The 14,809-nt window shown below is 45.9% G+C and overlaps 1 protein-coding gene across 2 annotated transcripts in view; it reads right to left on the bottom strand.

Moving 5' to 3' along the window:
- Positions 1-14,809, bottom strand: part of ASTN1 (astrotactin 1) — a gene marked incomplete at both ends in the record, with an annotated part of 313,794 nt that overhangs the window by 109,160 nt on the left and 189,825 nt on the right. For both annotated transcript variants that reach the window (XM_080825173.1, XM_080825172.1), the window contains one exon: positions 723-797. In XM_080825173.1, the coding sequence (XP_080681299.1) occupies positions 723-797 (75 nt within the window). The remainder of the gene's footprint in view (positions 1-722; positions 798-14,809) is intronic.

Below are 14,809 nucleotides of genomic sequence, written 5' to 3' on the forward strand. Positions count from 1 at the left end.
AGAATAAATGGATGATAAGATCTTAGTCTGGCAATAAACGTGTTCCAGCTAAAGCCTGGCGTGAACGAAATTTTGTGAAAAATCCAATAGTTCGCGGCGGCCCCCAGATCCTTCCTTCGCTTGTGGACTTTTCCAGCCTGTGCTATTCCAGGTGTGTCGGCAGAAATTTGGGAGGGACCAGACACATCCAATTTAATTAGGAGGGTGGTAGAGAGAAGAAGGTAATAATGAAGTAGAGCTGAGAAAAGGAGGCGGCAGGGGTGGGACAAATTCATTTTGAGCAAGATTTTATGAAAAAGGTGCAAATTAGATGCAAAATGAAGAAGCAGAAACTGACATTAATTGCCTGCTCTGTGCCAATTTCGGTGCCAGGGGCTTTCCCTGCATGATCTCATATATTCCCCATAGGAATAGAACCAGGCATGTGACGTAGCCCCACTTAGCAAATGCCGAAACTGGAGACTTCAAGGGGTTAAGTAGATTACCAGGATTCACAGAGCAGGCAAGGAAGGAAACCAGGACCCAGAGCTGTCTGCTCTCCAACTTCCCCACGGTGTCACCAGGCAAGAGTGTAGGGCCAGTGTTCTTGTTACGAGGAGAGCAGAACTGCTAAATGTGGTTCTCAGGTTATACTTTGTCTCTAGGAGAGAAAGTTCACTGGGAAGTGGGACATGGATGGGGCTTGTAGACATACATAAGCAAGTCCCTCGACAGCCACTTACCTGAATATTTTATCAGAAGGCTGTTCTCCCAAAACCAGGTCAAAGCCCCGCTGAAATATTGTGTAAGGCCAAGGCCTAAAAAGAGAAAAATCATTCAATTACAATCAACTCCACAAATACCCTTGGAACATCTGCTTTGTGCGAGAGGCACTGGGCTGGTTCCTGGAGACCCAGAAACGGAGAGGACCTCATCCCTGCTCTCCAGACTCCCGCTGGTGGGAGCTCACACAAGACCTTGAATGCTGGAGCCAGACTGAGAACAGGATCAACGTAAAAGTCACCAAACCACTAGGAAAGTGAGCTGTAATTGACATGACAAATACAAGTACACAGAGAGCAAAATTATGTTCAGGTGGACCTCACGTAGCTATAATTCATGGCCCTTCTGATGTAGACAGGACAGACACTTAGCTTTGCCTCACTTAAAAAAAGAAGAGCGGCAGAATTTCTTGGGAAAGACGAAACCTCTGGAATCAGACAGTTCTGGGTTCAAACCCTGTTCTGCTGTTGACCCACTGGCTTGCTGTGGGAAGTTTATTTGCCTTGTTGAATCTAATTTCCTCTTTGGTAAAAAAAAAAAAAAAAAAAGATAGGGTTAATAACGGCTGCCTTCAGACCACTGTGAAGATTAAGCAAACCTCTTAGGCCAAAGCCGCAGCTCACACAGGGTCCTCAACCTGTGCCCATTCCCTACACAAAATGACATGATGATTCTGGATCTTTGACGGGTTCCAGATGTTTTCGAACATTTTTATGTAATTCATTCAAGCAGAAACAATTGAAATGGTGTTTTTAAATAACTCTCAACTACAAGTTTCCCTTGTGAGCTTCTAGGTTTTGTCACCTATACTTGAAAGTAACAAAACTATTTCAGTTAAACAGTAGATATCTGTTGACTAACCCCAATGTCTAACCCAAAAGTTATTTACTCATTCGAGCTAGACTTGAAGCCTGGGATTGTGTTGGGAACTAGATATTGTACGTCCTGAACTAAGCCCTTGTTCCCATGGAATTCAATCTCAAAACTGACCCAAGTATTAAGGATTTTCCTGTAGACATGCCTTTGGTTTTCAAGAACCAGAAAGAGTCAGCAGAATAAATTGACATAATCATGATCTAGGGCTAATGCTGGGAACTAACCCTGTAGTTATCTGTGTGGGTGATATCACCCAGTAGAGTGCATTTGGGGACATTCATGGTTGCTCTTCAATAACACAATGCTTGGAGGACACGGCTGGCATTTAGAGGGCAGGGCTAGAAAGGCTAGAAGAGTACAGTGCTTAGGATAGCTCTGCGCAACAAGGCATTTCCATATGTCCTGCAAACTACTGAATGTCTCGCTATGCATTTACATAGGTGAAAACCTGAGCCAAGAAGCTAACTCCCTTTACATATAAGCACAAAGCAGCTTGTACTGTTTTAATGTATGACACATTCTTCCACTTGCATAACTACCATGTACATCGAGGGGCGATGATACATCATTAGAAATTTTACCAAGAGTTGTTCTTAAGTTTGGAAAATGATAGCATTGTCCACGATGCTGTTCATGATCTTTGAATCATCAATGCGGCACATCTGAATTAGTCTAGATAGCTCTTACATATATTGTATATCATCATATACATGTTACATCACAGTGAATCAAGATCAGGTGGAAATGTCTGTCGACTTTATTATTTATTATTAAAGTCTGTCCGACTTTATTATTTCTTTTATCGCAATACTACCACAGCACGTACACATTAAAATGGCTAGTCTATCATTACCAATCATGTTCTTTTTATTTCTCTTTTAATCACTGTTAAAGCATTATATTTATAGTTGAAATCTTGCCTATGTAGATTTTATCATTTATGAATTTCATGTAAGGATTATAAATGGAGTTAAAAAATTTATTATAAAACAGGGTGTTGGGTATGATAGGGTTGAGCACCACCAACTTAACTCAACTAGTTAACCAATTAACTAACCAAAAGAGTTAAGAGTTGCAAGGGAAGCCATTAAGACTGCAGAAGGAAGTACCTGGGATGAAAGCATTCTTTTTTTTAATGCTTACTATTTATAAACACTTTATTCCTGGAATTCAATTTAGAAATACCCTGAAGCAACTAGAATTGGTTCCAAAAAGTACCCCACACTGTATTATGAATAACCCCTGCATCAAATAAACAGCTCTCCCCCATGTGTTTTCCATGTTTGTTCTCTTTATTGGAGGGGAACCCACAGAGAGGGGTTTGAATAGGATTCTTTTTTGTTGAACAGCAAGTGGTGGCTTACGGGCAGCTAAAAATTCTGTATTAATTCAAGAAAAAGTCTAGAAGTCATGTGGAAAAAAAAGTCCCACATGATCCTTGACACCTAGAAAGGGCAACAGAAAAAGAGGGACGTGTACCTTTCTCTCTCTGTTGGGCAAAATCACATTTTATTTACTATCAGCTTAATAATTTTAAATAACACACATTTTGCTTTCGAGTCATCTCCAACACTCAAAAACTGGTACAATGTGTAATTAGAGTAATTCTTGGCTTGGTTCCTAGGTTGTTTGAAAATATATTTTGAGGAGCCAAATTTTAGGACTGGCGTTGATTACAATGTGAACAATTAACTGCGTAGAATAACATAAATAAACCTGTATTCAAGCCATAGGTAATTGACATAAATAAACCTGTATTCAAGCCATAGGTAATAAATCAATGAGCCCACTGATTAAGCACACACCAGCATGTTGCTAGGTAGGTCAGACCAAAGTGCACTTCTGTTCTCGAGGGGCCTGGAGATGGAAAAAGACAACTCAAATTCCAAGGGCACAGATGTGCACGGTAGACCTTGCCCAAATCACAATGAGAAGCAGCAGGGTACAGAAATCAGGACGTGGGTTCCGGAGCCAGCCTGCCTATTTCCAGTTCCAGCTTCGCCACCAATCACAGTGTGATCTCGAGCAAGTCCCTTAATCATTGTGTCCCCGTTTCCTCACCTGCAAAATGAGGTTGATGGTAACAATTCTATCTGCTTGGCCAGGTTGTCATGAGGAGGAACGATTTAATATAGCTTAAGTGTTCAGAACAGTGTCTGACATTTAGGGAGTGTCCTACAAGCATTTGCTAAAAAAGGTAAATTTATCAGTTACCCGAATCAAATACGAACACTATAGTAAGGAGATTCCCTAATTTTTATAAAGGAAGAGGTGTCTGGCCTGTGGTCCAAATGCGATGGCAACACCAGGCTTTAACTCAGATTGTACACATATGAGAGCTGCCTGGAGAGGAAGTCATGATGAACGTGGGGACACCCACACTCCACCTTCCCCCTACACCGCCCACCCAGCCTCCACTTCACAGGACAGTGACAATACAGTATGGACATTCAATACACAGAGAGGGGGTCAGAGCAACCTGTGAAATGGTGAGCGTTGCCAACTACTCTAGCGAAGGAATAAAAGAGAATCTATTCATTTTCTTCCCACCAGTCAAGGATGATCCGTCCAAGAGATGGGGATTCCTGTTTGAGTTAGTTAGCAAATGTTTACAGAGGGCCTATTGTGTGTGAACTGTGCTACTAGGCAACAGGAGTTGGGATAGAGAGATTCTTGACCTCAAAGGCACCTACAGTCTTTCTGAAGAAACCCATATATGTCCAGGCAAACAGAAAAGAACGAGTAAATGGGAAGAGGAATGGAGTTCCGGGAGGGAAGCTAGATGGTAGCTCAGCGGTACAGAGCTCATCCTGGATGCTAGGCAGCCAGGGGGCGGGGGCACCTGGAACGAGCGGCAGGGAGCTGGGTGCACGTGAGCGGAGAGGCTACAGGGGGCCACATGGGAAAATGCAGGGGTAACACGATAAAGGGCAGGACCTAACAGCGCCCAAAACCCTTGGGAGCTGTTATCCGTGACCACCTGACAGAGGAACGGCCTTCGTATCAGGGCCTTCTGGGCAGAGGTCCAAGTCAGAAGCCCATCACTGAGTCCTACATTCACGCTGAAATGGACGTTGCCATGGGGGTGCCTGGGAACCACAGCCCTCCAAGGGTCCCTCTCCTCTCTTTGCTTTGTTTCTCACCCTTTAGGTTTTATTCCCTCAGAATGGCTAAAGCACATGGAGGAGACGTGGCCCCTTTCGGCTGTGGCTCATGTCTTTATAGGTTCAGACCACAGAGGGGATGTGCCCCTTCCTCATTTGGAAAACGTAGCTCATGGAGAAACTGCTTGACATACCCTGAGTCAGAGAAACTACCAGAACCAACTCTGGGGCTGGGGAAGGAAAGAGTCATATAAGGAGATGCAACTCCCATTTGGGTTTTGGGGCTCAAGCTGGGGGCGGGGAGTGAGTGTCAAAGAGAATAATAATTTCCACCTCAGCTTCTTATCGGCTTGCGGGGGGCAAGAGTGCTGCCTCCATCAGAAGTGGGGGGCATCACTGAGCAGGCTGTGCCAATATGAGTTCAGTGGAGAGAGCGCGAGGTTATGGTGTTGTTCAAGGATGGCATCGGGCTAGGGTGGGGCATGAGGCTGAACCCCACAGCTGCAAGGAAACGTCACTCTCTTGACTCCAACTTGGATGCGTGGCCTCCAATATTCTGTCCTGTGCTGGGCACGCCAGTCACAGATTCTTCGCTAAGGAACATTAGCAGCATCAGAAGTCAGAACAGAGTTTATTTGTTGGTTAATTTCTTCATTCTGACCAATCAAGACTCTGAGGACTGCCCCCCCCCCAACCCCGCCATGGGGGCAGCTACAGATGGCCTGGATTCTGGGGCAATCACAGACCAGCATGACAACCAGGTGGGACCCATAGCCTCAAGCGAGAGCATCACCCCTGCCGCAGACAAGCCCCATAGTAATGGAAACATGGCAGCAAGTGGGACACACACGCAAACTGGGGATGCTGAGAACGGTTAGACATCTTTGCCTTGCCTATTCCTCTCTTCCCATCTCACACTATACCCACAGTTTACACAGAATCTTTCCTAAGCACGGGCAACTCCCAGACTTTCAGCTTCTCTCCTCAGGCTTTCCTCTTCTTTCCCAGGACACATCAGCCGTCATGGGCTTTTCCCCTTTGGTCTTAGTGTCAGGCTGGACCAGAAGTTGACCGTGGCCTTGACTTGACCTGCCTGGGTCTTTGGGCATTTCTTCCACCAGGGAACCGAGACATAAGGGAGCGAGTGAACATTCTGCATGATCAGCATGACTGGACGGTCCCTTCACACTAACTCTTGTAGGGCAGGGAGAGACCACTTCTTTGGTGGACCAGGACCAGGGTGTTTCAAAGGTGGCTTTTTGATTAAGCACCACTTTCTACCTAACAGTGGCACCTAGAAATGGGGCTTGAAAAGCATTCGGTCAGCATGTCTGGTGATGGACTTCCTTGTGGAGAACTCAAGACTCATCACCTGGGAGGGAGAAGGGGAATAGTGATAGCTGGATAGATGGATGGAAAAATAGGAGGGAGGGAGGGAGAGGGAGGAAGGGGCAGAGGGGATAGAGAGAGCAGAGAGAACACATACATGTGTATGTATATGTGTATGTGGGGTGTGTGTTTACACTTCAGTGTGGAGAGAGAGATGTTCCGACGCGTTGATGAGTAAGGCATATTGTGATGGGCTTACAGAAACCAAGAGCTTCTTTTGAACTTATATATGTCTCTACCTGTCGCTAAAGAGAGCATTTTAGAAATGAAAATCATCTATCCACAGTTAAATAAAAGCACATCCTTTGAAGTTTGCCTCTGGCCCACATTCGGCTAAGGTTCCAGTAGAAGCAGAGTCTGTGAAGTTTCAGCCCAGCCAGAGCTACACTATGGGGTCCTGGTTGAGAATATCATATCCATATGTAATGTGACAGCTTTTGAGCAAATGTTCCTTTCCTTAGCTCGGTAAATGCATTTGCAAGCAGGGAACAGTGCAACAAAGGAAGAACAGAGGTTCATTAAAAAATGCTTCTGGAGAAAGGCAGTTTGCAAGATATTCAGGAAAAAAAGGTGAAGAGAAAAATGGTAAAAATGACTTTTCCAGCTACGCTGTTGGCTGAAACTTTCTATGCCTCCATTTATCCTAAAGATAAGAAGGGGAGATTACTACGTGCTACCATCTTCACAATCAGGACCGGTTCTGGGAGAAGTTAAGTACTGGAATGACAGATGCCTAGATTATCTGCTAAACCTCAGGCTTTGTCAGAAGTTAAATAATAAGGATAATGAGGCCTGATGTTCCTATAGGATACCTTAAGGCCTGGGGACCCTTGCCCATGTTGTTTCTTTTCTTTCCTTTTTTTATAAAGATTTTAAGGGGCGCCTGGGTGGCTCAGTTGGTCAAACATCTGTCTTCAGCTCAGGTCATGTGCAGCCAGGTCCTGGGATCAAGCCCCATATCGGGCTCTCTGCTCAGCGGGGAGTCTCCTTCTCCCTCTCCCTCTGGGGCTCCCCCTGCTTGTGCTTTTTCTCTCACTCTCTAAAAATAAATAAAATCTTTAAATATTGTATTTATTTATTTGACAGACAGAGACCACAAGTAGGCAGAGAGACAGGCCAAGAGAGAGGAGGGGCTCGATCCCAGGACCCTGGGACCATGACCTGAGCTGAAGGCAGAGGCTTTAACCCACTGAGCCACCCAGGTGCCCCAAAAAATAAATAAAATCTTTTAAAAAAATAAAGATTTTAAAAATTTATTTATATTAGAACTAGAGAGAGTGAGCGGGAGGAGGGGCAGAGGGAAAGGGAGAGAACCTCCAGCAGACTCCAGCTGAGCACAGAGCCCTATGCGGGGCTCGATCCCACTACCCTGAGATCACAACCTGAGCCAAAACCAAGAGTCAGACGCTTAACCAAATATGCCACCAGGTGCCCCAGATGTTTCTTTACCTGAAATTTCTCTCCCTCCCACCGACATGATAACTTAGACTATTCTTTCAAGTCTGGCTTAAAAATCACCTCTCAAAATAGACCTTCCCTAGGGCTCCAAGGCTAGGTTATGTCCCTTGTTATATAAAGCACACTTTCTTTTATCAAACCTATACATCAAATCAGTTTATTATATATTCAGTTGCTATTCCCCTCATCAGATATAAAGAGCTGAGCCATCCTTTCCGCTCTCCCCTCACTGTCCAGCGTAGCACCGTCACGGAGCACTAGACTACGAGACGAACGAGGCCGGACCCGGGTCCGAGTCGCAGAGGACGCAGTCCACCATAGCCTGCCATGTCAGGCAAGGCGCTTCCTTTCTCTCAGCCTCAGGATCGTCATCTGTGAAATGGGGAGAAAACAGTACCTAGACTTGTATAGAAACGAACATGTTTACACTAGCCCAGCGCCTGCCCCACAGAACAGAGTCAACCAATACTAATGAATGTCATTACAACTAACATTACCATGGGATGACCAGAAAAGTGCATTGCTAACAGCACATTTTAAAAAAAGAAACCACAGGGCGCCTAGGTGGCTAAGTCGGTTAAGTGCCTGACTTCAGCTCAGGTCATGATCCCGGGGTCGTGGGATGGAGCCCCGTGTCGGGCTCCCTATTCTGCTGGGAGCCTGCTTCTCCCTCTCCCTCTGCCTGCTGCTCCCCTTGCTTGTACTCTCGCAATCTGTGTCAAGTAAGTAAATAAAATCTTTTAAAAATAAAAATAAAAATACATAAACCATGATGGGGGTGTCTGGGTGGTGCCGTCCAATAAGTGTCTGACTCTTGATTTCGGCTCAAGTCATGATCTCAGGGTTGTGAGATCGAACCCCGCCTGGGTTCTGTACTGGACATGGAGCCTGCTTGAGATTCTCTTTCCCTCTGCCCCGCCCCTCCTCTCTCTCAAAAACAAACCAACCATGATGACCATGGTGTGTTTTACAAACTCATGTTATGTTTAAGCACGTAAATCTCATGTAAAGACAAATGAAATATTGACGTGACTTTATTCATTATTTAACATCTATTATTTGGAAGTTTCTAATGCAGCATAATACCATATTTGTCAGTGAGTAGCAAAGCAGCCAGGAGTGTGGCTCTGGCGGCAGACAGAGTAGGTTTAAAACCTGGCTCTACTACTGATTAACCCTGTGCCCTTGGCCAAGGTCATTAATTCCTGCCATCAGCCCATTCTATCCACTTGCTCCAGTCATGCTAACACCACCCGCCCCCAACTCCCCCCCCCCCCGCCACATTTCAGAGCCTGGCTCACTGTCCTCTCTGACACTCCTCCTTGATTTTTGTTGACTTCAGTAGCCACTAAGATGATCCTTCCAATTCTCAAACCGTTCAGCACCTTGACTTTTCTTAAACGACCCTGTCCTCCGCCCCCCACACTCATGGTAAAGCCCAGACTACCAACGTATGCAATCCTTCCTTGGTCATAGTTTCAAGAACGCAAATACCCGACCACCACCTCCTACCTTCCCGGATCATACCTCCTAACACCAGAATTTTCTACCCTCCTGAGACTTGAAATCCATTCATCCGACCACTATTGTACTGACCTTCACCAACCTCATGCACTCTCTCCACTCCTACCTTAGATTAAATTCTGTGGCCCATAAATTCACACCCTTTCCGGTAACCTCAGTTCTCTCGCCCCTCCTCCGCTTCACCATACTTGAGTGTCTAAGACACCCCAGCACTGGTTACATTCAACGACCCCGTGGCTCCAATTCGGTCCTTCTACACATGATGCAGTTGGCAAGCACGCTGACTGGTCTTGTCTTAAAACCCACACCACTGACCTTGAGTGGGCTCTGAATACCGCCTACATCACACTACGTTTTCCCTTGTCTGTTCACTCTCCCACTCTCTAAGATCCTATTTCAAAGCTTCTTCTTTCTCCTCAAAACCTCCAGCACCTCCTCCCCCATCCTTACCCTCAGCTAACACTGTGCATCCTACGGAATTGAGATAACAGAGGCAATAGGATTAAAAGCTTGCACTCCCACATCCAATCACCAACCCGCCTCTTGCCTATGACCTGGCCCTCCTCCCAGCAATTAGGCACCAACAGTATGTGTTCCATCTAGAATGCGACTATCCCAACTAAGCTTTTGGCATCTTCTAGGCAGTGGGACATAAGGGAAGGAGCCCCAGTTGGAATTCACAAATCCAAACTCCCTTCTGCTACTAGGACCTCGAGCAAGTAAGAGTGCCCTAAAGTTTTAGTTTGTTGATATGGAGAATGAAAATCACGAGGTATAGCATATCTTTAGCTGTACACTGTTGAGCCAACTGTGATTCAATAAACCTCCAACCATAGACAATCTTTGATTATTCATTTTCCATCAGCTTTTTTTGCAGTTTTTATTCTACATGTTGCACATGTGTGTGCTTTACAGAGATTATCTCAGTGAAAGATGAAACAGTGGAAAACTGGCACCATTCCTGCCTCTTTGTGGCCCAGTTTTCTCATCTGTAAAATGGGATAATAATAATACCTACTTCATCAACTGCTGAAGATTAAATGATCTAAAATACATGCAAATTACTTATAATGACCCTTGATATGTGGTAAGTTCTGAATAAATGCTAGCTATTACTAATCACATATTACTGGGAATGCTGGTTCTAAATGTTGCAAAGGGTTTTTCCTGAAGAAATTTTAGAAATATATGAAATGATTTTGAAAATGATAATCGTGAGCAAAATGACAGTAATGAACAAAATTCAAGGATACAACCTGGCAAAGAAAGTGGCAATACAGATAAATACACACTCTGATGGTTAATTTTATGTGTCACCTTGATTTGGCCACAGGGTGTCTGGATATCTGGCCTATCATTATTCCAGGCGTTTCTGTGAGAGTGTTTCTGATGAGATTAACATCACAATCAGTGGACTGAGTAAAGCAGGTGGCCCTCCTTATGTGGGTGGGCCTCACCCAATCCGGTGAAGAAGCGAACAGAACAAAAACCCTAACTAACCTTCCTTTGAGTTAGAGAGTACTCCACTTGCCTGATGGACTTTGAACTGAGACATCATTTTTTTTCCCTGCCTTTTGACTTGAACTGAAATCTGGCCTTTTCTTCAGTTTTAAGCCTGCTGGCCTTCAAACGGGAGCTTCGGCATCCATTATCCCGGGTCTCAGCCTTTGGATTCAGACCAGAACTAAACCATTGGCTCTCCTGGGTCTCCAGCTTGCTGACTCCCGATCTTGGGACTTGTCAGCTTCCATAATCACACGAGCCAGTTCCTTATAACAAATCTTTTTCTATGTTTGTATCTACAGGCTCATGGTTCTGTGTCTCCATAGAATGCTGCCCGATGCACACACAAACACATACACATACACAACTACAGAATCCATGCTTAAACTTTTTGTCAATGCAAAGCATTTCGGGGTAAGGGAAGTGAGGGTACATTAGCACGGACCGGAAGTCATGCAGGACATAGCAGTACCTTGACCCTGACCACGTGCCTGATGGAGAGAAAGATAAATGTCTGTCTGCTTCTGTAACCCAAGGGTCCTCCCGAAGCCAGACAGAGTCCATCTGCCCTCAGACGGAGAAAGCTGGTGCAGACCTGCAGTTCCCTTGTATATTCTGAGATCAAGGATTATAGAAAGTAATAGGAAGAATCCTTGGATGGGCCAGAGAAAGCTGCTAACGGTAACTGCCATTTCTTAAACACCTGCCCCATGCCGGACAGACACTGTGCTCAGTGCCACACACACATCCATCATTTCACAGCCAACCGTAGAGTTATCCGGCCTGGTGGGGACTGTCCCCATGTTGCAAGGGCATGCAGAGGTTCAGCGGGGCTAAGGAAGCTGTGCAAGGTCACAGAGCCAGCAAGGGGCATAGGTGAGTGTTACCACAGAGGGCACCAACTGTATTTTCTCCTGCACCTTGCTCCCCTCCCCCCATCACAGGCACAGAGATGTTAGAGAAACGTACCAAGACTGCCCGGCTCTGCTGGCAGTGCCGCCGCCTGGCTACCGGGCTGGCTTGCCCACCCCCGGCTTCCCAGGGCAGTGACAGGAGGGCCGGATGCTAACTACGGCGCCCAGGAGGAATTACCCGCTCCCTTGCTATGTTTTTGTAGGACAGTTCTGCCCTACACCAAGTGGTCTTCAAACCACTCATTCATCCGTCTTCCTCTTTCAATGTTCTCTCGTGGACCCAGACACTGAAACTTTTTTATCCTTGCCTCTTTCATAAATAACAATTCGCAGAAGGACTCTCCAGCTTTGGGGCACATCAGATTCAACCCACACATGGGCATCGTGGTTCTCAAACTTTAGTTGTTCTCCCTTCAAATACCGAGGATGAAGCCAACCATCAGTAGTTTTAAAAAGTTAGGTGGGTGATTGCAAAGCACGCAAGAGGCTGAGAATCACTGGCCGACTATGTGCCCACTCGCTCTCCCAACCAATCTTTAGGAATGAGTCTGGCATGTCATAAATTACAACTGCCATAAGAACAGAAATTGCAACATAGCCTGGGAATTCACTGGAACCCACCCTTAAATTTCGGAATAATAATGAGAGATGAAGCATATTGAGTTCTTTCCTGTCCCTTTTATTGATGAATTAAGATATCCCAAATCTCATTACAATTCTATAAGATGTACATTTGGTTTTTCTAAAAACTGTCAAGTCATTTGGCTTCAGTGGATCAACATTTCCATTAAAAGAGTATTATACAGCTTTGAGATTTTCTTGCATTCATAAATGGGGACATACGCTCCTCCCCCCACAGACACACGTGTGCTCCTGCTCCGCGTGTACACACGTTCACAAACTTGCACACTTTGCCACAGCCGGCTGTAACAATTGCTCTGGGGATAGGGGAGTCAGACGGCTGGCCGGACTTGAGACGGCTCTCCCCCTCCTCTCTTGACCTCGTGCCAGCTGCTCTGGATCCCGAAAGCAGTCCTGAAGAACAGAGACCTGGAGAGCAGGGTCCCTTGTAAAGTAAATCACCATCGGGCCTTCCATCATTCCCACAAACCACCCCACGGCCCGGATTCTGTGGGTGGGCTCTGGACTCAGCTCTCCACGGGAGCGTAAGGCCTGGATTTGAGCTCCTTGCCCGTCCTGTGAAACCGACCAGATACTTAACTCACTTGCAATGACGATGAAAATAGCTGCCTGTTACTTACAGGGCTGTAAGCAGATTAAATGAATGAATAAATATGGTTTTGGTACAATAACTGAAATACAGTTGTCACTTTCTAAATGAAAGTTCCCTTCCTCCATTTCTCTCTGGACTCTGAATCTAAAGGCTTGGTTGATTTTTACCCTGGGCTGGTGCAGCCAAGTTCTCAAGTTCAATCCTCCCGAAAGCTTGTTAGTCTCGCTTACTACAGTCCATGGGCACAGCCTGTGCCTCGTGCCCCTGGACACCTGTCTTTGCTCAGAGATGAACTGGACCTGAGCTTGGGAACGGATCTGTGCAAATCCAACTCTGCGAGAAAAATAGCTCGACACCTATTCACTGCTGAGTGTGACCTCCGTGTACAAAGGAGGGGGCCAACCTGGGGTTCCCTCCTCCTCCACAGACACACACACGTTCAGTTCTGGTGAGAAGGCAGGGAAGCCAACAGCATGAAGACAGAAGGAAAGACAGGATGCAGAGAATGTACGGGAGAAGAGGCAGCTTCCTATATTCCTATGATTTTATGCCATGACTTTATAACAATGTAAATGAGCCAGAGAAGAATCACAATATCCATCAAGGACTTTTATTTAGAGCTTGTACTCCTTCCCCAAAGTCCTTTCCTATCTACTGATTTGTTTCAGTTCAACATATATTTAGCAAGTTTCGTTATTAATTCAGTTCCTCACTCACATATTCTTTTATTTATTTACTTGAAAAATATTAATTAACCAAGTGCCATGTAAAAAAAAAACAACAGTTTGCTAAACACCATCGAGGGACACAGAAATGATTAATACACGTTCTCTGCCATCAAGGGCTTCATTAACGTAGTGAGTCATTCCTCAACTAGTTAGTAGGCCCCTCTGATGAGCCAGACACAATGGAGTGCCCTGGGACACACAGATCAAAGGCTGGGTCCCTGTCCTCTATCACGCTCTGGTAAGAATGACAAGTAAACAATCCATGGCATTTTGTTTGTCAATTTTTAGGACACAGCAAGTAAAAGCTGTTATTTATTGTGCATTGACCGGCAGTCCATGAGCCAAGTTCATTGACTTTCACGTCATTCTCAGAAAAACCCAGAGGCATCAGCGTTATATTAATCCCATTTCACAGATGGGGAAAGCAAGGCTCAGGAATGTTCAATAATGTTAGCCAACCTCACACAGTTAACATGTGGCAGTGCCAGGGCTCAAGCATGGTGCTCAGACACTACAGCTCCTGCTAGGACCTCGGTGTGTCACCTCCACCCTGAGCGGCCCGGCTGGAAGGGCTAATCCACACCCACACGCACACACACCTGCCTCTCCGTGAGACGCAGGACTGGAAAGGCTGAGTTTTAACCGTAAGCTTGGGCCAGATGGGCATCGGGTAGCGAGACAAGCAGGGCTGGCCTTTCCCAGAGAGGTGAGCACAGAGATGGAGAGCGGCAGTGCAAATCAGGACCAGGGGGCGGAGGGTGGAGAGCTGGCAGAGCCACAGGCTGCTGATCAAACATTTACTCTCCCCATTCATCCCTATTTCAGAGATAAGAACGTTGAGGCTCGGAGAAGTTAAACTGCCAAAAACTCTACAGAAGATAAATGAGGTGAGATCATTTACTCATTCATCCAGCCATTTATTCAGCAAATATGTATTCAGCAGCTGGCATGGGCCAAGCTCTGTGTTCTGGGGATATGGATGCGAACAAAAGCAAAGACGGTGAGGTTCTGCTTCATGGAGTTTATACTCAGGAATATATAATCACGGCCGAGAAGAAAGCTCCAAAGAAAGGAAGGTGGTCCTTGACAGTGTGTGGTCAAGGACAACCTGGTTGAGAGGGAGAGGGTTAAGCCCCAGGCTTACACACAAATGGGCTCAAGCCCCTCCCCTCTGTTAAATTCATGTCCTGGCCCTCAAGGTCCCCCTGTATGACCTGACCCTCTTACTTCCTCCAACCACACCCCCACCCCCCGCACCCCCACCTCTCCCTCACTTCCTCCCCCCACCCCTACCCCCACCAGCCCATTTCTAGCTTG

Source organism: Martes martes, assembly GCF_963455335.1.
Source record: "Martes martes genome assembly, chromosome: 15".
Classification (NCBI taxonomy): domain Eukaryota; kingdom Metazoa; phylum Chordata; class Mammalia; order Carnivora; family Mustelidae; genus Martes; species Martes martes.